This window comes from Anguilla anguilla, chromosome 14, assembly GCF_013347855.1.
Source record: "Anguilla anguilla isolate fAngAng1 chromosome 14, fAngAng1.pri, whole genome shotgun sequence".
Taxonomy (NCBI): Eukaryota; Metazoa; Chordata; class Actinopteri; order Anguilliformes; family Anguillidae; genus Anguilla; species Anguilla anguilla.
The window spans coordinates 8,918,798-8,941,544 of NC_049214.1; the positions used below are offsets into that span (position 1 = coordinate 8,918,798).

The 22,747-nt window shown below is 40.3% G+C and overlaps 1 protein-coding gene across 3 annotated transcripts; it reads right to left on the bottom strand.

The window, feature by feature from the left end:
- Positions 1–1,365: 1,365 nt before the first annotated feature.
- On the bottom strand, positions 1,366–21,651 carry ttc33 (tetratricopeptide repeat domain 33). Of its 3 annotated transcripts, none has more exons than XM_035392441.1 (5): positions 21,551–21,651; positions 20,096–20,329; positions 10,579–10,660; positions 5,762–5,893; positions 1,366–3,180 (listed from the first exon to the last, which is right to left on the bottom strand). In XM_035392441.1, the coding sequence occupies exons 2-5, from the start codon at positions 20,326–20,328 to the stop codon at positions 2,821–2,823; spliced, it is 807 nt and encodes a 268-aa protein (XP_035248332.1). In that variant the 5' UTR covers position 20,329; positions 21,551–21,651; the 3' UTR covers positions 1,366–2,820. The 3 variants fall into 3 exon arrangements, with proteins under 3 accessions (XP_035248332.1, XP_035248330.1, XP_035248331.1); XM_035392439.1 differs by having other exon boundaries at positions 20,096–20,332; positions 21,551–21,613; XM_035392440.1 differs by lacking the exon at positions 21,551–21,651 and adding an exon at positions 20,816–21,544 and having other exon boundaries at positions 20,096–20,332.
- Positions 21,652–22,747: the final 1,096 nt, after the last annotated feature.

Here is a 22,747-nt window from a genome sequence, read left to right on the forward strand (position 1 = left end):
CTTTTTTGGCAGATATATGTAGAATTGCATCTCGTCAAGCAGTATTAGTGGTAACACTTGCCCCTACATAGCAACTCTTAATATAACAACAATGTAGGGTTTCAGAAATGACATAAATGGTATATACTTTGCATAGTTTTTTGTGTGGAAGTTAGCTTCAATCTATGGAAATTTGAGACAGTGAGATATTATATCTGTCTTCATCTGCCATTTTACATAGATTCCTTGTTGCTTTATCGGCAATGATTACAAGCTTACATCATTAAAGCTTGGAACAATGGAATTACATTTAATCAGCACTTAAATGTAACCTGATAATGAGTTGTCTTTCAGTGTCTTGAATTAGCATTTTAGAAGAACAAAAATTTTATTTGCTATATTAATAATAATAAATTCAGTGTATACTTCTGTCAGTTTTATAAATTTGTTCTCAGTCTGCTAATCCTACAGCAATGCACCAGTAGAATAGCTGCTTAATTCAGGACCTCCACATAGGCAAAGTCATTGCAGTTCAGTTTGTTCTCAAGCAGTAGGAGAAGTGGCATTAATTAAATGTCAATAAAAACATGTCCACTCTGTCCGATTTAGCCACATTGTGCATCATATCAGAAACTACTGAGGGAGCCATTCTGACCTGGGCTGAAGAATACCTGGACATACCACAATAACATTAAAAAATCCAACATATCTTTTTATGAAATTAAAGGTTCATGCTAGCGATTAACTACAGAAGCCGGTTGTAAAGTGGACACGGGATTGTACTTTTGTTTCTACTACTGTACCAACGTCTTAAAGTAATTAGGCATGGCAATTGGATCCCAGGCGGTCCACATCTGGACATGACCACATTTCCTCCCAACCAGATGGTTACATCTTAAGTCATTGTATCATTTCAGTTTCATCTGTCCTGTAGGCGATGTTTTATGTTCCAAAAAAAGGCATCAGTATTCAGGATCATCACAAATGCAATCCAATCCAGACTGTAATACTTTCGCTTAACAGTACGTTACGGTAATAGCATGATGTCCATTTTCGCTCAAACCTAAATGCATTTTGATTGACTGCAAAATATCCTATCATTTTAAGAGGGGTTAAATTTGTGACAAGCGGAAACAGAATAAATGTTCCATGTTTCATCTATTAACTATTTCCTTTTTTTTCTATCCCAGGAATTTACAGGCAATGAAGCATTTATGGTAATAGTTATGACCTGATGGCATGATGCTTCTTTCAGGCTTTTTGCAATTCCCAGCAGCCCTTCCAAAAGCCCTCCCTTAATGGCTTTCTCCTCTCTCCATTGGTGTTGCTATGGATGCCAAATATATTAATGACCTTACATATTAAAGTCTTTTAATAGGACACATCTCAGAATTACATTTTTAATATTGTAATACACAGTGAGCCACAAATAATCTCTCCAGGGGTTAGATCCCTTTACCAGAAACATAGTTAGAATAATTAGGCATCAGTTCATCTTGTATTATTTTATATTAATTTATTACAATTATGCAGCCTATGCAGAGAGGACCCTGACTGTGTAACTACACAGATGCTTACTGAAGCAACAAGGGGATCTGACTCATTTTCTCAATATTCAAAACAAATTAGAAGCTGTTGATGGCCACGGTGGTTAAAGCTAGGATCATTTTCCTATGCTCCAGGCGCAGAACTAATGAAATCCCTTTCACTTTTAAGTCTTACAAAAACTGTTTTGAGATCTCACGGTCCAATCTTATTTGAGAGCTAAAAGCACCAAATTGTCCCTTTTGATTCCCATGAACTCCCCCATGAATCGCCTGTGGGTATGGTCTTTCGTCATCTCTCATGTGGAACACTTCCAACTGCTACTTAATTTGTTGCATTAGAATTTAAATGAGTCACTTTAATAATTTTCAAGTTAAAAACTTTCTCCATCAATTGGAGGGTGTGGGTTCAACATCCTGGTAATGTACCAAGGCCCGAGTCTTTCATGCGATACTCCCATTCTGCAATTATACTGCCGAGTGGAAGAAATTACGTGAGAATTTAAACAGTCAGGCACGGAAATGGACAAAGCACCACCATAAATGCCAGATATACTAATAAACTGAAGTACCCGGAATCCCATTCAGTCGTTAAATGTGTTTTCAATGCCAGGTACAATGATAAAGTTTTATGTTTCCTTTTTATAGTTTATGTCTTAATAAACGCAATAAGGTAAACGTCCTCTGAATTCAAAGGGAGGTCATCTCACAGTTCCAGGACAGTAATACATTTACCATTTGGGTTTCAATAACATGTGCTTTTAGTTTTTAAACATATAAAAATTGATTTTGAAATAATGTTGACACTGTTTATCTGAAAAAAATCCATGATATTCATAATACCCTGAACATTAACCTTGAAGTGGCATGTCTAACATAACACTTCATCCTTTAGCACAAATGGATTGTTTAAACTGAATCATTCACACCCAAGATGTTTTGAGTTCTTCATCCCGTTTACCAAGACTGTTCAAACAAGACACAGAGCTAGGTCTCATGCTTGGAGCACTGAAAAAAATATCTCTGTGTAATAAATATCGAAGTTTTAAATGCACATTGTTTTCTGATAGTGGAACAGACGTGTATTCTTTGACAATAAAACATGCATATTCAAATGAAAGAACACAGAATACATCACAAGAGGAACCCAAAAGCCATGGCCGGATATGAGAACACGAACATTTTCTCTTGAGAAAGGCCAGGATACAGCATCCCACAAGAAGCACTGGAAAACCTCACCGAACAAAAAATATCTACAGCTAAGACCATTAAATCCCACTTATGTCAGCCAATCGCGTCACAGGCACCGCGCTTTGACAAACTGGTCCTGGGGCACCATCTCATCGTCCTCGTTGCTCACGGTTACCAGGGCGCCGCTAGAATCCACGAGCACGGTGCTCTTTCTGAGGCTGTCGTAGCGCTTCTGTCTCTCTGCGATGGTCACGCAGGCAGCCACCACCTCGCTGCTCTCAAAGTCATAGTCCGGAATGAGCTCAGGGGCATGGAGCAGCTGCTGCTTCACCTCCTCTTCCTCCTCTTCCTTCTCCCGCGCTGCTCTGCTCTGACGCTGCAGCTTCTGTGCCCAGCACAGGTCTTCTTCCCATAGGGGGCGCTCTGTCGGACACAAGTGAATTGCCACCTGGAAGCTCCTCACAGCCTGAAAAATTAGAAGTTGAAAACTTTGTCTTCTATGTTCGATGAACAATGCCGAAGTTTACATCTGATGAGATTATGAACTCATATTTGGTTTTGAGTCTAGCCATTGAGTGATTAAATCTCATAAGGATGTACTTTGTAGACTACAGAAAAGGTGTTTCTGACAAAACAAATGGAATAAGGAAAATGGCAGCATGATTTATTTTCCCCCTCCAGAACGTAAACTAAAAATCAAAACATAAGGAACACTCCATTTTCATTTTCTTTTGAGAATGCAAATCACAGGCAGGATCCAATAAAATAAATATTTAGAAGTCATAAAATAACACCATAAATGTCTGACTAAATGAATCGAAAAAGAGCCAAATGCTATTAAATTGCTAAATTTTTTAATCTGTGATTTGCAAAGGGCAGTGATCGCTTTTATGATATAGCCAGCAGCCATCCAGCCAGTCTCAGTAAGAAAAAGTGAAAATAACCGGTCCATGCAGACCAATCACAGCTCCTCTGATTGCTAAGACTGGATGTAATGACTGGAGGTCAGGCAAACCTGCAATCTAAATCCTCATTTTACCCACTGTATTAAACCACTTCACCTGAAACTGCTCTGGCTGCTAAGTGCCAGCAACATGGAGCAGCTGAGAGCTAAATGCTTTACTAGCAACAGGGCTAAATAACAAATCCACTCAAACACCAGATCAGATGTTACCTTTAAGCACAGGGCTTTATAGAGATACTGACATCTCAAGGAACCACTAAACCCTCCAATTAAGGCCTGTGCCAAAACTGGTCACTGGTGAACAGACACATCTTCAAATCCAGCGATTTTTCCCGTTTGCCTCCACCATCCTCATCACAATGCATCTGAACAATGCAACACATTTAGCAAGTTTTTGAGGTGGTTTTGCACAGCAAAATCTGTTTGCTAAAACCCAGCATGTCTTTAAACATTATACATATATACATTCACCGGACCCTGCAACTAGTCAGCACTTTAGACAGATTATCCTGTCATGACACACGACCCTTTAAAATCATTTGCATCATTCTTTGTGCCATATTGTACCAGATTTTCTGTGGGCTCAGAAATAGTGCTGCAAAGCTCAAGGACAACAAGAAAATCCAATTCATAAACTCTACCCTCCTTCAGCTGCTTTCAGCTGAAAGGACTGGACATGAAGAAACATTATTAAACTTGCCTGAGGAAATGCACAGTCAACTTGAAAAAATCCACAGTCTGGTGTAAACCTTGGCACCTTACAGTTTAAGAGCTTACAGGTCAAAAGCATATGTACAGAAAATGTACACTTAAACTTAAAACTATCTAAAAAAATAAATAAATAAATAACCCACACAAAAATGAATTCAGAGAGAACAATTAATCATTCCCTTTATGTTATTTCATGTATATACTCGATATGCTACATCAACATCATGCACTCCCATATTTTCCAATGAGCCCCAAGACATAAATAAGCATGAAGCATGCACTAGAATCACAAAGCCATAAAGAACAAATAGTCACTGGGCTGTGTTGAACCTTTTGCCCCTTGCTGAATACCTGCTGCATGAACACGCACGTCCAGGCCTGCACCACACACACTTACAGAGGTCTCTGAGCTTCCAGGGCTTAGGAGTGCTGAAACAGCATTCATCTCCGACACAAAGGCATGTGAAATGGAGTTATAGATAAAAGCCAGAAACTCACTTATGCATGCCAAATTATTGAGCAAAATGAGAATATACTTTATTAAATATATAAGTTTATTCTTAATATATAAATTAAGTCAATGTATTTATGTATGAATCTCTATTCCAACATACTTAAGAGCATATTAGAAATGCTATGGAAGACACTTGCAAATATAAACATGAGTCATGTATATATGAACTAGCCACATATACATGGAATGCCACCAGTATTGATGAAGAAAGCTGACATGTTGGGCTACAGTGATGATTAAAAAAAAGTATTATGTTGTTTTTATGCTTACAATTCATATCTTCCATATTTTCTATGAGATATATTATATATATACGATAAGATATACTATAAAATCATATAACTGGCTAGAACTACATACCAGTATATATAAAACTTGAGTTGTAGAGGGCATTATGGTAATGCCAGGCACATGTAACTCTGTATATACTCTGACACATCAGCCAATAGGACCATTAATGAAGTTTGCTTAATGAAGTACCTTTCTCATGGGAACAGCAAACCATAACCACCACAATATTAGGACGCTATATTAGTATGCAAAGAAAGATATTTAAAGCTGGTGAATCCATTTTCTGTCAATAAACCTCCTAATCCAAGTAGGGATTCTTTGGTATCGTACTACTGCAAATGTTTGCGCTGATAACTCTGTCTGGATGTCTGAGAGTTAAGTCTGTTGAGAAAAGAAATGATAAAAACGCATGCCTGAATGCAGTGTTCTTAAACAGAAGTACAGTACGCAGGGAAAGTCTTGAATTCGTGGCAGGTTGGATAATGGAATTTGGAGCGTGCGTAAACAGCGCGGAGGACAGTACAGCGAGGAACAGCGATCACTCATATGTATCGTTAAGACGCTCACCAGATCCACCTCCCCCAGGCCGAGCTGAGCCCTCCCAAGGGTCTGCCAGGCCTCCCACCAGAGTGGGCGGAGCTTCACCGCCATCTCAGCCGCTTGAACCGCCTGGAATACCTCCTGCAGACTAGTCAGAACCTGGTGGGAGAGGACCGAGGGGTCAAGGGTCATGGAAGGCTCAGACAGCCTAAGTTCAGCAACAGCAGGGAGACACAATAGCAGATTTTGGGCCCTTCACTGTGTCCCAAGCATGCATGGACTTTTTCAGAATCGTTTTTGCTGGCTGCTTAGATTTACACTTTGCTCCTGTGTGTTACACAAATGTTTAGAAAGTAGGTTGGCAAACAAAAGAACATACATTATTTTAATACAACCCACGCAAATTACTGTGTATTGCCATTCTTTCTGCACCACTAGCCAATTTCAGATGGGTTTTAAAAAAACATTTATATTCAATTACAGTCTTTACAGTTACACTGCACTTGGCATGGCAGTGTCTACTCTACCAAGGAATGATTCCCAGTATCCCATAGACCCATCCCAAAATTTCATACACTGCATGACTGTAGCATGCAAAGACAATGCAACAATTGTGACTATGATACATGAATTGTCATGGGAAATTTTTGTCTTTTAGAAACCCCTTCTTCTCTTATTACAGTATTTATTTAATATAATGACTAAATATCCCATGTGCACCTGGATTTTTAACTGGACGGGTTTAAGCACTTTGCCAAGCGCATTAGGAATTCAAGGGCCTACCACCTCAGAATACTGAGCACGGGACCATAGGCAGCAGTGACACATACATTAAATAATATGCATGCTGGAATCAACACAAAGTACAACAAAGACAATGTGAGCTGATGTGCACCTGTCCAGAACATAAAGCGCCATGAAAAGCATGTGCCCCCTTCCTTTTTTCTTCTATTATTGCATATTTGTCACACAGAATGGTTTCAGATCCTTAGACAAAATGTAATATGAGTGAAACAAAGTGAGACAAAGTGAAACTGAGTAAACACAAAACATTTTTGTACAATATAATTTCATTTATTTAATGAAAACGTTGGACAAACACACACATATCACCCATGAGAAAAAGTTTTTCCACATGGGTGATATTGGGTGGGTACGATAACTTTTCATTAAATAAAATAATAATTTTATTGTGTTTTGTGTTGACTCAGGTTCCCTTTGTCTAATAATAAACTTTGTCTAAAGATCTGAAACCATGCAGTGTGACAAATGCAATAAAAAGAAATCACTGTATACGCAGCTGTCGGATTATCCAGACCAGTGCTGTACTAAACTACTACAATAGGGTCCGTGAAACAAACACTGTAAGAAAACGTACATGTTACAAATGCAATCATTTTCAAATGATGCCATTATAACTCACATTTATAATGCAATTAACAGAAGCCTCAGGTCAATAAAGACATGTGGAAGTTAAATGAGTATATGCTTTTGCTGATTCTATAACGTGAAGTGTAAAATGAGAAAGAAGAAAAGAGAAGTGCTGTCCTTTAGAAAAACTGGTGTACATGACTAAAGACACGTACAAATGGTGTTTATACTAATGAGCATAACTTTTCTGGTTTATCCACCTACTCTAACCACAACTGCCCTTTTGAATTATCTGTGACACTCTTGTTTTTGACTGTCTCAATTCAGGGGGAGTACTGTGTTCATCCCCTTCCTCCCAGAGGTGTTTTGCAAAGTGTAGAGATCTCTCCATGCATTCATGTAACAAAGAAGCCTTACAGCCCTAAACAGAGAGTGGTGATTTTCCACAACAGACCTGAAAATTCAATTTATGAGGCAGAGAATCTACGTAATGAGCAGTGTGCCTATAAATAACATATCCAAAGGACTCTGGGAAATGACGATACCAAAAAGCCTCTGACGTCAAGTCACTGCATTCATCAGGTTTGGAGTACTGTTGAAGATGATATGAAAGAACAGCTATCACATCACACGTCTTCCTTGATCTAAGCAACGGAATGCCTGTAGCACATCCCGCAAATGCTACAACCAAAACATTATTCCTGCCCATAAATGGCTCATACTCCACACTTTCTGTACAATGTAAAACTGCCTTCCATGGTCCTACAAAAAAGAATTTCTGATAATCGTGACTTTTTAAAATTTGATTTGCGTTTCTTTTCTTTCGGTACACAGAGAGAGGGAGGGCAATACGGGCAGTGACAGATATCTGCCAAATTACTATGCTCACATCAGATTATTAATCCGGATCCATTTCAGCTCCAATAAAATACAATCCTCTACACAGTTCACCTGGAGTTTTTGCTGCCTCTTCATTCCTTCCTAGCCGGAACTGTCACAGCTCGATTAAGGTAGTTATGGCTCACCTTAAATGTAACTCTCATTACAAGGGAGCTCTACTGGCTTTCTTTCACAGGAAGCAATTTCCCACTTAACAATAACTGCATTATATTCCATTCAAAGTGTGAAAAATATTCAGTCAAATTGAGACAGGATATAACAGCCATAAATCAAGGAGCAATTCTGTTTACTCTTTTTGTGTCCTCTGAAAAGAACCCTAAGCTTAAAGGAATAGTGTAACTTTGTGGGCACTGGGCAGTTTTGTTTTTTTGCTATCTTACCAATAGCAAGCTACACAAACGTACTGACATTTCGTTAGTTTATGTAGCCATTGAACTGGGTTCTGATAAATGGGCTTAGCAATCAGTTACTCAGCAACAACCCTCTCCCTGTGACATTCCTGCAATATCAGAATTTACCACCTAAATGCTGCTGTGCTGGTGACCCCTCAGCAGCTACAACTGTGTTATTCATATATCATGTATAGAAGTATATATAGAAGTATACTGACTACAAACTCTAAAACACATCTTCCTGGGCCACAAAGGAAGGGTTTTGCTTGAAGGTCAAAATGAGGAATCCTGACGGCCTTAACTAACATCTGCAGGGGATTGCCTTCCTTAGATTACCAGTCAAATTCTTCCAACTTCCATCGTACAATGATATATTTACAAATAAGTGCTATCATCACTCCATCCATAAGTCCAATGTTATTGTTAGCCCATGATAGGGCATGCAGTTGCACATTGTTCAGTATATAGCAGTTATAACACTGCAGACGTTCACAGGAACTTTCAGTGGAGTATATGCCTTGTTATAGTCAAGACAACTTAACAATAGCTTTAGCACTGTGATTCCATCTCTGACTCATTGAGCACCCTTTGTACCAGTGCATGCAATAAGGTATGCTAATGTTCTTTTGACTGTACAGACAGTACTGTATATGAACAGGCTTAGCTAACATAAACAATGGGAGAGCACAGGCCTTAGCAGCACCTCAAGCTCTTATTTCTGTGAGGGAAGGTTTCACAATAACAGACACTCGTGAATTAATACAATAAATGAAAAATTCTAAGACCATTACATTCACAACACAAAAAACTAATAAAATAATGCCAGGATATATGCTAATGATTAGAAAACAGCAGGCATGCTTTAGCTCTCAACTTCCTCTGCGACTAATGTGTCATTATTTAATTTTCATTATTTAATAATGTATTTCAGATGGACTGTGGTGAATCCAGAGAGCAGTCTGTAATTCAAATTGACTGTGGCGAATCCAGAATGCAGATTGTAATTCAGATTGACTGTGCTGAATCCAGAGAGCAGTCTGTAATTCACCCCAATATTACAAAACAGGCCAAATAACCCCACCAATATTATAGCGTGAGGACGAGAAAAATAATTTAATACAATAAAGATTGCACGGGGGATTGCATGATGTGATTGCAATATAGGCAACCAGTCACTAAGGCTGGCCGTAAGTCACGGAATTTCCTCAATTCTAGCTATTTTTGTGATTTTTCGGCACTGTGATTCCATGACTCATTGAGCACCCTTTGTACTAGTGCATGCAATAAGGTATGCTAATGTTCTTTTGACTGTACAGACAGTACTGTATATGAACAGGCTTAGCTAACATAAACAATGGGCGAGCACAGGCCTTAGCAGCACCTCAAGCTCTTATTTCTGTGAGCAAAGGTTTCACAATAACAGACACTTCGTGAATTAATACAATAAATAAAAAATGTGACCCATTACCTTCACAACACAAAGTTGTTCAGTGCAGTTCAAGGACAGAGCAACACAAGTACTTCCTGATAATGTTCTTATGTACATCCTAAAATGATACAATATTCAAATGGCCTATTAAAATTAGTTTTAACAGGGTAATTAACACTACCTTTTCGTCATAAATATTTTTCAGTAGTGCACATCCATGCTAGATCCAGCTCAATGTCGTTCAGCTCAATCTCCATCACACAACATTAGGAAGATACCGTATCTGCAGAAGTACTCTGTTGCTATTTAAAATTTAAAAATAAAACCTTATTGTGCAATCATAAAAATAAATTCATTAATTAATAAATTAAGGAATAACAAGGCACTCTATGAATTTGTTTTTCAAGTTGTGTTACTGGTTATTGCTGCAAGAGGTTTTAAAAAAGAAACAAGCACAATGGCAATTATCAATAAAACCATAGTAACTATGTAAAACATTGCTAAAACAAGATCATCTGTGCTTGTGTTTGTTTTTGATAGGCCTATATGTTGACCCACGTGCAAGACAGATTTAGAGATGTGTGGCAGACGTGTGCTTAAACTCACTAAGTCTGTTATCTGGAATGTAGAGTGATGTTCCTGTCAGACACTAGAAACATGTTGATCATTTGCCAGGCTAAGAAATGCAATCATAAAATGTAATGCAATGAAATGTAATCACTCACTGATACAACACTGATCAGTTGGCATACCTGTGCCTTCATCTCATACAGAACAGCATCTTCTGGAGTCAACTGTATGGCTTCATCCCATCTCTTTATTGCTTCCCATTGCCTGTAGACGAACAAATGGCTGTCATTTACAACTGTAAGGTATTCCAGACCCTAGACAGGAAGAGACTGATACTCCAGGTATCACACCCGTACACACGCGCGCACACATGCACACGCACGCACACTTCACATGTAAAAGAGCACAATAGACTGACTAGGCCTCTGGATGATATCTGAGTATCAGATCCTCCACTGATCGTCGGGCAGGTCATGGCTAGGGTAAGATTAACTGATTATGGCAACTAGACACATTAATACACATGGTGAAAATACAGTCCTTTTTTTGGGGGTAAAATAAAGACCCCGGAACTTAATTTAGACCCTGGTCCCTGCGGTGGAAACGCGGCTTTTAAGAAAGGACGTGCGCTCTCCCCTTACACCACATATCTCAAATTGTGATCCATGGCATTGTGGTCACGTATTGCTGATAACAGCAAGTATCTGCTAGCAAACACAGATAATCCTCAACCTCAATAAGCTTCAGAAGCAGAAGAGATGCTTGTTCAGTCATGCTGGTAAGGACCAAAGCCTTTGTTGGCGCTGTTCAATCTTTAACAATTTGAACTCTACGGGCATCACATAGCCAGATCTGATAAGAGGCCTTGGTTGTTCATAACCCTGCTAAGCCAGCCCGTTTCACACGCAAGACAAACAAAGAGCCCAGAAAGAGACTTTGGAGACAGTCAGTAGGTGCTGACTAACACATGGGGTGTCAGTTTTCAAAAGCCTGACAGCTACCCGAGTGGCTGAGTCCGGTTTGCAGGACTTTGACAGCCCTGGCATTCAATCTCCTTCCCCCCTTGGGTGAAGGTGGCCAGGAGGGTTGAAGCCTGGCAGAAGGTCAGGTCATTTTATGTGCAGCAGTCCCAAGAAAATCTATCAGAACACTTCCTTAATAAACATGACTATTCCTGTAGGGTTTAAGTAGTGCTTGAACCCTGAATAAATGAATGAATGAATGAATCATTGCATTTATATAGCACTTTTCCAAACACTCAAAGTGCTTGACCTTGAAACATCTCTGCTTCCTGAGAGGCTGCTGGAGACAAGCCAGTTCTACTGGGGCAACTCCCCTCAAAATCCTCCATTAACACAACACCCCTAACTATCTGGCAAAATGGCACAATCTCTTTTAAATTTTTAAATCAGAAATACTCTTTTATATAAACTGGTGAACATTTTAATTTAGTGAAGCTCATATCATAAGTAGTCAACATTAGAGAGGTTATAATATAATCTACAGTTGCAAGACAGGGAAAAACACAATGAACATAATGGAGGGGTTTTGTCTGAAAGCTGCAGAATTGCCATTAAAACTCACATGTTACAGAGACATGGAAAATGAAACAGAGAAGAAATGGGCATGTGCAATGGGAAGACTACACAGCAAAAAAGATACACCAACAGGGCAAGGCATTTTTTTTTATCCATCTGAGCATCTTATGTGGGAATGAATGAGCGGGACAAAGTGTGTATCATCCCCAAAATCAGCCCAAAGTCACCGCCCAGTCAAGAAATGGATTTCTGCTGCAGACTGAATTCCTTCCTTCAGGTTGACTGCAAACTAAAAATACTTAGTGGAGTAGAGACCTTACTGGATAATCATACAGGTCTGCTTCCTCATCAGGGCCCGCGGATGCCACCACCACTGCCCATTGGTGAGCCCTCTGTAGAGCACAGACACCTCACTTCCGTTACGCATTCTGAAGTGTGGGTGTCTGTTTGTTTGTGTCTAGTCTGAGTGCAGCATGCAATAACACTGGTTAACCTCGTTTTGCCTGCTTGGCATCATGGGAAAACCTACAAGGATGTAACAAGCTAAGACGACAGACATCTACACAGAAGTTCCAGACTGCTGTGGTTAGCAAATTGGCCTGCGACCCACTGCCGTGTGATAAGGATTTTCAGATAAGAGTTTACCGTTTCATCACACCCATTCCGTCCAGTAATATTTGTTATATGACAGCATTGACATATGTACACAAAAGTGAAAAAAACATAAGACTGATTCAGTGCATCATAAAGTAGTTCAGAGTATGCCAACCAATGAGTGCATGAAGGCATTTCGCTCATAGATAGATAAGATTTATATTATCATGAATCAACACCCATACTGATAATTTAATTACAAGAAATCCCAAGCCCAACCAGTTTTTAGTGCAGGAAGAAAAGTTATATATTCACAAAGCAAATGTAATACCACCTATGACAATATTGGGAAATTTCATGTTTCGTCTTTGATGCAATGATAATGGTAGATAACAGGATATGAAGCAATAGTAGACCAGGAGTAAAGTACATGCAGGATTTTTTTTCTCCAATCTTCCTGGTGCCTGAGTTCTCCTCCAATGAAACGGGTACGCAGCAGGTGGACCGTAAAGTGAAGAGGGCGGAGCCATCGCCACATTCTTCAGAGAGGAGCACGTGCCTCTCTGCACTCCACCTGACTCATGCTGCAGTTAAGGGACGGGACAAATGCAAAAACAAAAAGAAAAAAACATTTGGGGGCATTACATATTTGGGGGGGTGGGGGGGGGGGGTGGTGGAACAGGAGGGTAAGAACTGGTAGTCCAACACTCATTTTTCCCTGTGAGTACGTGTCAAGACCAAGACACAGGCAGGGCTGTGGAGTGGACAGTTAGAAGCGTGACCATAGACGGTCTGTCAATCAGCACATTCTGGAACCGTGCTAATGCCTGAGACAGCATTGTGTATTTCCCCTCAGCCACAGGGTGAAAATAAACATGAAAAAGGTGCCAAAGTCAACGTGTGAAAATAAATGAGTGGCATAGCTAAACCTTTCCCTCAGACTGAATTAAGGACACAGGAAAGGGGAGGCCTTGCTTACTTCAAATGGGGAGACAGAAGTGAGTCAACCCTGGTTTTGGTAGTCTGGCGTTTCCAAGAAAAACTAGTTCCTCTGAGTGAGGTAATGAACCTGCTACCTGTTCACCTGGAACACTTTAATGATTGACGAGCATTACACAGACGTATTTGCCCCCTTTCTAATTTCCACTATTATTGCATATTTGTTTCAGATATTTAGATACAATGTAATATCAGACAAAATATTAGACTAATAATGTAACAAATAATTTTTTTTTCACGGCACTGTATTTCTCACAGTTTCTTATGGTTCTTAAGAGGCGTATGAAGCTAATCGGTACTCTGTAAAGTTAAGCAGTGTCTCCACCATGTGGAAAGGAGGCCTGTTCTGTGTCTGCAGACAATGCTCTCTGCACCTGAAGAGCAAGCACCCAGTGAGAAATAGTGAAAATATCAATAACTGCAGGCCTTAACAGACAAGCGTAATCCTTAACGCCGAAAAACAAATACTATCAGTACAAGCCGCAAATCCTGCAGGTACATCTGCATAATGTCAAAGTTGAAAAAACTACATTTGCATGCAGGTGTGCCACATTCAAATATGCCCATTAAATAGTAAGTTGAACTGCAGGATTACGCAAGAGTGATATACTATTTTGAAAAGTTGGCCTGAACACAAGTGATTTCCTTGCCTAATTTACTTGACACAGATACTACAGTAGCGGTTCCTATCCCTGTTCCTGGAGATCTAACATCCTTCTGGTTTTCACTCCAACCCTAACAAAGCACACATTCAACACTACCAGATAACCCACTATGCTGCCAATTAGTAGAATTAGGTGTTGGGGTTGAAATTAATTAGGGTTGAAATGAAAACGTACAGGATGGTCGATCTCCAGAAAAAGAGTTGGGAACCACTGCACTACAGTACATAAGGAAAATATGGCAATATTATTCCCTTGTCGATGCACTCTGGGGTCTCCTTTAGCCGAGAGTACTGCCTAGGATGTTCAAGCCTAGAAAGTCCCAGAATGAGGAAACTAGTACGACACATTTTCACACTTAAATATTTTATGTGTTTAAAATCCATAACCACTACGGCCTCCACGTACTGTATCAAAATGCCCATCAGAAACAATCCCTATAGCTCTTATGAAAACAGTAGGTTTGTATGTAATACACATACTGCTGATATCAGAGTAATATACTTATAGGAGCCAAACCAAATTACATTCAAGTCCAGATGCTGTGTAACTCATAACCACACTGTAGCTCACTGGACCAGAAATGCATCATTTCCTTGTCTGAATTCAGTTACTTGAGGAAAATTTCATTAGACTTGGTTATCGAAAGCAATGACTATCCACAGCGTAAAGCTTGGGTACTCTGTGAGCTCTAGTACAGTGAAGTAGAGAAAATGTCAGGTGGAAAGAAAGTGTACACTCATGAAAGGATTCCATCAAAGATATGCTTGCGTGTGTGTGTGTGTGGGTGCGTGTGTGCGCGTGTGTTTCCGGCACTTTTACTGACAGTGTGATTTATATGTAAGCACAATCCATATCCATAAACCCACCACATTTATTCTACCAATCACTGGATCCAGGATGACACCAAGAAGCAACAACCTCCCTACCACCAAAAAATGGAGAAGTTTAAAAAGGTGTATATCAGCTATTCTGATATTATCTTCACATCCAACATGAGAGACACAAACAGACCATAAAAGTCATTCAAAAGGACCTGGTAAGAATGAATTCGTTGTGTTCAGAGTATTTAAGTGACTCGTTGCATCAGATACTAAAATGACTCAAGCTCTTCTAGTAAAACAGTGGCATTGCATGGTGGTTTCCCCGAGTCAATAGCAAAATGGCTGCATTCATGAGGAAGAAAATTATTTTGGCCCAGTGAGAATAACATATGTCTCATCTGAAACTGTAAGTGTAAGCTTTTCTTTTTATTATTTAATACTACTGTAAGGAACTGAAAAAATACTTGTAAGTACAGCATGCCCTTTTTCGGTTTATATATAAAGGAACATGGGAGAAATATTTTAATCAGACAACCAAAGTTCTTTCTGTAGGGGAAATCAAATGCTTAGAAACTGTGTGACAAAATTTCCACAGAGATGAAAGTGCTTGGATAAAGAGGAAGTGTGAAGGAGAGGGATTTCCCAAAAGCAGTCCAAAACAAGACACAGTCAGAAAAATGGATAGAACTTCAGTTTTAGAGGTGCATACAGATTAGATGAAAGCAAAACTCACTGGAGTGAAAACCCTTTGGAAAGTTGTGCAATAACTCAATCATTCAATGTTAACCTGTTATTTTGGTTCAATTTCATATTAAGCTGTCCACACAACAGCACTGAAAAGAAAAACAGTAGGCTATATACTTGCTATATTCACCATTTTAAACTAAGTTAAACTAATCACTTACACGGTTCAATTGCCATACTACCTGAAATAAGCCAAAACCAACTACTCAAGTCCATTATCAGTCATATTTCTGAGAGAAAAAAAAATTCCCAAAACACAGCGATCAGTATGCACTGGCAGAATGATTACGCTATAACAGCTCCCCTCAACAATTGATTATGTGGTTCTCAAAATATTCATCAATACATCAAAATTTAAGATGTTAAACAGAATGTCCCTGCTAGAGTTCCATGAATTATGCGGCAGCCATTAACAAGCATATAACATTTCTGCAGCTTAGGACTGGCCCAATCATTCACTGGCAACAAGGAAACGTTCAAATGTGATAAACATATCTTCATTTGCAGTAAAGATATTTAGCCGGTACTCTTTTTCAGGACAACTTAGGCAGTTAGAATTTTCAAGATACAATTCATTTATACGGGCGGATATTTATTAACATTTATTAGGGAAAGTAGGATGTGGACAATGACACACTTGATAACCTCTGTTAGAAGTCAAGTTCCCTAACCGTTGTACCATACTGCTACCGCACTTTCGTAATTATATGCCGAAATATTTCCCCCAAAGGCATTGTGGGTTACAATGCCTTGGCCAATGTGGGTTACAAATGTGGTTTAGTACAGATTATGCAATGGGAAAACAAAGATTTATGAAGAGAATTTTTTTAATTGGAAGATTATTGGAAAGTTGCACATGTGGTGGTGGGAGAGTACTGTGGGTTCACACCCCAGGTAGAAGGTAGAACACTTTTACTGCACCCATAAGAAAATCTCTGTCGATTGCTTTATTCAGGGACAATCCACCTATGTTACAACATGTGGATGAAACGAGGAGGACGGCGACGGCTACTGCTACTGCTACTGCTACTGCTACTGCTACTGCTACTGCTACTGCTACTGCTACTGCTACTGCTACTGCTACTGCTACTACTACTACTACTACTACTACTACTACTACTACTACTACGCAAACAAAATGAGAATAACACAAATTCAAAAGCTGTTAACGACTGCAGAGGTAGCAGGTTGGCTGCAGAGGTAGCACACTGGCCGTAGAGGTAGCACGCCAGCTGCAGAGGTAGCACGCTGGCCGTAGAGGTAGCACGCTGGCCGTAGAGGTAGCACGCTGGCCGTAGAGGTAGCACGCCAGCTGCAGAGGTAGCACGCTGGCCGTAGAGGTAGCACATTGGCTGCAGAGGTAGCACATTGGCTGCAGAGGTAGCACATTGGCTGCAGAGGTAGCACATTGGCTGCAGAGGTAGCACACTGGCCGTAGAGGTAGCACGCCAGCTGCAGAGGTAGCACGCTGGCCGTAGAGGTAGCACGCTGGCCGTAGAGGTAGCACGCTGGCCGTAGAGGTAGCACGCCAGCTGCAGAGGTAGCACGCTGGCCGTAGAGGTAGCACATTGGCTGCAGAGGTAGCACATTGGCTGCAGAGGTAGCACACTGGCCGTAGAGGTAGCACGCCAGCTGCAGAGGTAGCACGCTGGCCGTAGAGGTAGCACGCTGGCCGTAGAGGTAGCACGCTGGCCGTAGAGGTAGCATGCTGGCCGTAGAGGTAGCACGCCAGCTGCAGAGGTAGCACGCTGGCCGTAGAGGTAGCACGCCAGCTGCAGAGGTAGCACGCTGGCCGTAGAGGTAGCACATTGGCTGCAGAGGTAGCACACTGGCCGTAGAGGTAGCACGCTGGCCGTAGAGGTAGCACGCTGGCCGTAGAGGTAGCACGCCAGCTGCAGAGGTAGCACGCTGGCCGTAAAGGTAGCACGCCAGCTGCAGAGGTAGCACGCTGGCCGTAGAGGTAGCACGCCAGCTGCAGAGGTAGCACGCTGGCTGCAGAGGTAGCACGTCGGCCACAGCCTCAGCAGCACAGGACGTGCTGCAAACCCACATGTTTCCCACCCTCATCCTCCACTGCTTCCTGTCAACAGCTCACGCCTCCGTGGTATTCTCTGTTGTCCACGGCTTGGAGTAAATAAGCCTGATAAACTATACAAGGGGGAGTTGAATGGCAATTCTTCAAAACAGACATTCAACATGGAAAAATCATGGAATATGATTTTCTTTTATAAAAGCATGATTTAGAGTGCATATTTATAGACTTGAGGATCTGCTCTGGTAAGCCAGCATTGATAGTTGATTGTTTTCAGCATACGGTAAAAATATTATTTTGAGATTATGTTGAAAAGTATTAAAGCATTTTAAAAATGATTTTACATACTTTAATTATAACATTTGAATATTTCCAGGCAAGACAGGCTGGTAAAGTGTCACAAAAATGAAGGGGGAAACCACCCCTTTAAATGTGGGTGTATTGTAACACTTACACACAGAAACACTTTCTTTTTGTGTCTGCACACAAAAGTCCATTAAGCCTGTAGCTGGTGTGGGTCGCCTCATTCAAATAAATCAGAATCAAATCAAATCCAGCTCTGCCACTGCAGAATCTGCCTAGCAAACACGTGCTTTTGTAGAGGATGCACCTTTTCTGTTCCCATTCACACACAGTAGGCTTTAGTTTACAGTGTACATCCTTTTTAGACCTGATAGGACATCCTTTTTGCTAGATTAACAGCTTTGTTTGTGCTCTCAGCAAAACGCAGTAAAAATATTCCTGCACACATTTTCTCCCTGAAGACATCTTGTGTTTAGCATATACTGAGGTTACAGAGCTCAGTATAGCCTAAACACATTTAACAAGAGCAACACCGGAAACTACTTTTCTTCCTCATCCAGACAGCTTTGGTCAATGCTACAAGTGTTCAGCTGACGAGTCCCAAAGATGAAACGTGTAATTCTGGGATACAGAGTGAGAACTCTACACTAACGACTGCACCACCATGCTACCCTTGTATCATTATGTTAGAAATATACAATTATAGCTGATTATAACTGGTGCCGGAGGTTAGACGGCAATTGTATGTGCATTAATATCAACCTACAGGTCTTACGTTATAAAATAAACTAAGCAATTACTCCCTCTGCTGGAAGGAGAGCACATTGCTTTCTGTGTAAAGATATGCTAATCTAAGGCTGAGGACAAATTTACAACCTCACCGGGTTTGCTCCTTGAGTAATGTCATGCGGTTGCAGAATACAATCTGAGCAGCCAGATAATCACTTATGAAATGTTCAAACACATTATAGCAAAATTCCAAAATGACTCTTTTTACTGTGGTTTACAGGAAATATCGTGACAGACTCGAAAAGTTTTCCCTTGCTTCAAATCTACCGGAAAACAAGTTGGCAAGTAATTTCACTGGCTCTTGTTACAATCTGGTAGCAATCACACATCATTTACGGGCACTGAAGCCACTTCTGCGACTGATTTCACAAATGTCTCTCGCCAAGAAGAGATTAGGTGAGTTAAGCCTTCTGCACAGCGTACATGCCTCAAACTCCTTTTGGCAGTAAAGTCGAGTAGCTCCTTCCCCTATTATGAAGTGACAGCGACCGTTTCTTGTACCAAGCGAGGGAAAAACCCTTGCCTAACACATTCTGAGAAATTACAGTAGCAGCTGCTCTGAAAGTGGTTAATGAGGTCAAGCACCAGTGTGTGATTCCATCTAACTACACAAACTGAATGCGAAACACTCCTGTAAAACCCCTGTAAATAGTCTATGCCCATTTTTCTGGTTGTGACACAAAACTAAATCTGACAAATTAATGTAGAGGCTGAGTTTTGTTTCTATTTTTTGGCTCTATAACAGATTATGTTCTTATGTTTCATATTTTGTGTTGAATTAACTTTTTTTTTTTTAACAAGAGAGATTAGCATGGTCACATTATTATTACCTCCGAACATACTGTATCAGAGCATGCACAGGATCTTGATAACCTAGATTGTGCATGTCAGCATTATAATTAGGTCTATATAGACATTAGAAAATAGATTTGACTTCTGCTTAAAATAATGACTTTAACAATCAAACCTCTGGTCATTCAGATTAATTTACACTTATATTATTCTAAAATATATAGATTATTGAGCAGAAGTACACATCAGATTAGAAATATACTTACAAATTAGAAATCATTGAAAGAGACAAAAGTCTGTCACTTGAGTGCCATGTATCACCCTGGTGGGTGAGATAGATAGATGGTGGTGTAGGCTGAGATAAGATTAATACCGCTTGACTGAATAGCACTTTGAGCTGAATGAGCCAAACTGACACTGACCTGCCTTGCTCAGCTAGCAGGGCCCCTTCATCCTTCAGTCTCTTGCTTTTAGTCGCACAGTCGTCCAGCAGCACCTCCCTTCGCCGCTTGATGGCATGGAGCCAGTCCACCTCGTCCTCGCCCTCCCCACGGCCCGCCCCCTCCGCCACTGCCTCTGCCTCTGCCTCAAACAGCTGGACCGTTGCCTTGGAGACCTTCTCACCGGCTTTCCGCTTCCAGCCAAAGGACGCCATCCTGCTGAGATGAAAATTGCCCCATGTTTACATGTAAATTCAAGGAGTCCCTCCAAAACTAATTTACATGGTACAGTAACATGTGACATGATTCAGGTTAAGCACAGATCAAAGCTCCTTGCACAGGCACTTCCACCAAACACCGGCACTATCTTCTATTATCTTTACTTGCACTAGCATAAGCTGTGTAGTTCACTAGGTGCAGCAATTTCTACACAATTACACCAGCATCATGCTCTCTTAAGTACATTAATGTTTGAAGTGAACCTATAATATATAGCTATTTGGACAGGCCTAGACAACTCAATTTGGAACACCACAGTCCAAATGCTTCTACAAGTTCTTTTCAAATCATAAACAAAGAGGCAAAGAGGAGCTGAAGGAACCTAAACTGGTCCAAATGAGACCCCAACCATAGACATGAGTTACAGATGCATAGTTAGGTTGGCAGACCAAGGTTTCCAATAAAAAGGCAGCTCATTTTTACATTTTATTCTGACTGTCACCCTCTGTAACAAGCTTGGAGATCTTCACACCATAAGCTTCAGGCAGCAATGAAACTCAGTGGAGAATGCAGACAAGGGAACAATGTGGGGAAACTGTTCATATTTTATGTAAAAATGTAGCTAGAAATTTAGTTCAGTAATATTTTTCCTTCTTACTACAGTTAAAATGAGACTAAACTACAAGGATTCAAAAAGTGCATTTTGTGCTTAACTGTTTAAATGTGACAAATGTTACCCGGGAGATCATAAAGAAGTGTCGACAACTGCATTACTCAACCAGATATTGATAACACTTCACACCACACATCTGCTTATTTTATTGCACGTCGGTCAGGGTGGATTTCTGCTAGAAATAATGTAGTTAACGCACTTAAATATCAGACAGTATGCAGTAAGTTTGTGCACTGTACCCACCGTTCGCAACGAACTAAAATATTTGATTTGCAAAATACTGCCTACTGACATTTGCTAATTCTAAAGCGGACAACACGGCCATTTTATGCACTGGTGATATTGAATTTTGTCTGCGTTACTTTGTAGCTAGCTAGCCAGAGCTAGCCACGATCTGGAGACTGCCAAAGACAGTTTGCACAAACGGCCCAAGTGTGCTCTCACAGACATAGACAGTGAAAGCACGTTAATCTACTGTGATAAGATACTAGCTATGACCAAAACCACAGTTCTGTGATCAAAACCAGCAGTATCGATATACTCACAAAATGCAGACGTTTGTCAACCTTTCAACTTTGCCCTACAAACCCGGAAATAAAACTTAGAATATTTTCTGCCCCATTTAAAGGAGCAGTGTTCATTGAACTGTCACCAATCAATGTGACAAAGCGGGGCTGTTTTGTGCGTTCATGCCACATGTAAAAGAAATACAAATAGGTTATATTATCAAATTATAATAAACACCTTGGCTATACCAAAGTCAATTTACAGGAAAATGAAGTCACACAATTTAAGCGAAGACCCCATGCTCTCAATGTGCAATAGTGGTTAACATGATTTGAAAATAAATTAAATGAAATCCAAGCATTTCCGTAAGGTCCCAGAGCCAGAGACTCAACCATGAAGACAAGGTAGCTTCCTTTATAACTTGGGGGATAAATTTGCAAGGCACAGATCAGGAGAAGCGTATGACAAAATATCACAGAATATCCACTTGAGTACAGTCTAATCAATTATTTAGAAGTAAAAGGCATGTTGTAGATCAGGGCATCCCTCCTAATTATGCAGCCGTAAAGAAAGTAATCAAAGTAAATCTACCATGAGGTAAACAGTGATATTCATGCACAAGATGTTCGTAAGTCAGGAACACTTGGGTCACTCTACATAATTGGCGTGTATGGAGGCTGCAAACCATGACTGAAAAAAAAAACTGATTCCAAAAAAAATATATATATATATAGAACTCTGACTTTGTGTAAATGCAAAACACTATGTCAAGTAGAGTCAGTCTCAACACAGTGCATCTGTCAACATACATACTTTTTCAGTGGCAGCATCATGCCGTGGAGATGCTTATCAGAAGCAGGGGCTGGAAATGTAATGTAATAAACATAATGTAATGGGATGTTTGTCAGGACTGATAGAAAAATAGATGGAGAAAACTACAGGAAAATCCTAGAGGAAACCCTAAATCAGTTGGCAAAAGATCCAAGATTGGAATCACAATACACCTTTCAGCAGGACAGTGACCCACATCTCAAGACGCACTTCTGTGCGACCAGATGATTTGTGGCATGACGTGAGAATGGATGAACGGGTTTGCAAACAATTTGTTTAACATTAAACTCATTACAGTGCCGACTCCATTAATTTTTGATCATACTTTTGGCAGTCTTTGCAGTCCTACCATTTCCTGGGTCAACTCAATCACCACATAAGGGATCCAAATAAGTGATTTTTTA

Bases quoted from the DNA above. Each gene is read 5' to 3' on its own strand.
- ttc33 (XM_035392441.1), bottom strand. From the start codon at position 20,328: ATGGCGTCCTTTGGCTGGAAGCGGAAAGCCGGTGAGAAGGTCTCCAAG. The intron at 5,894-10,578 runs GTATGCCAACTG...CTCTCCCACCAG, and splicing joins TGTATGAGATGAAGGCACAG to GTTCTGACTAGTCTGCAGGA. The intron at 3,181-5,761 runs GTGAGCGTCTTA...CTAATTTTTCAG, and splicing joins GCCTGGGGGAGGTGGATCTG to GCTGTGAGGAGCTTCCAGGT.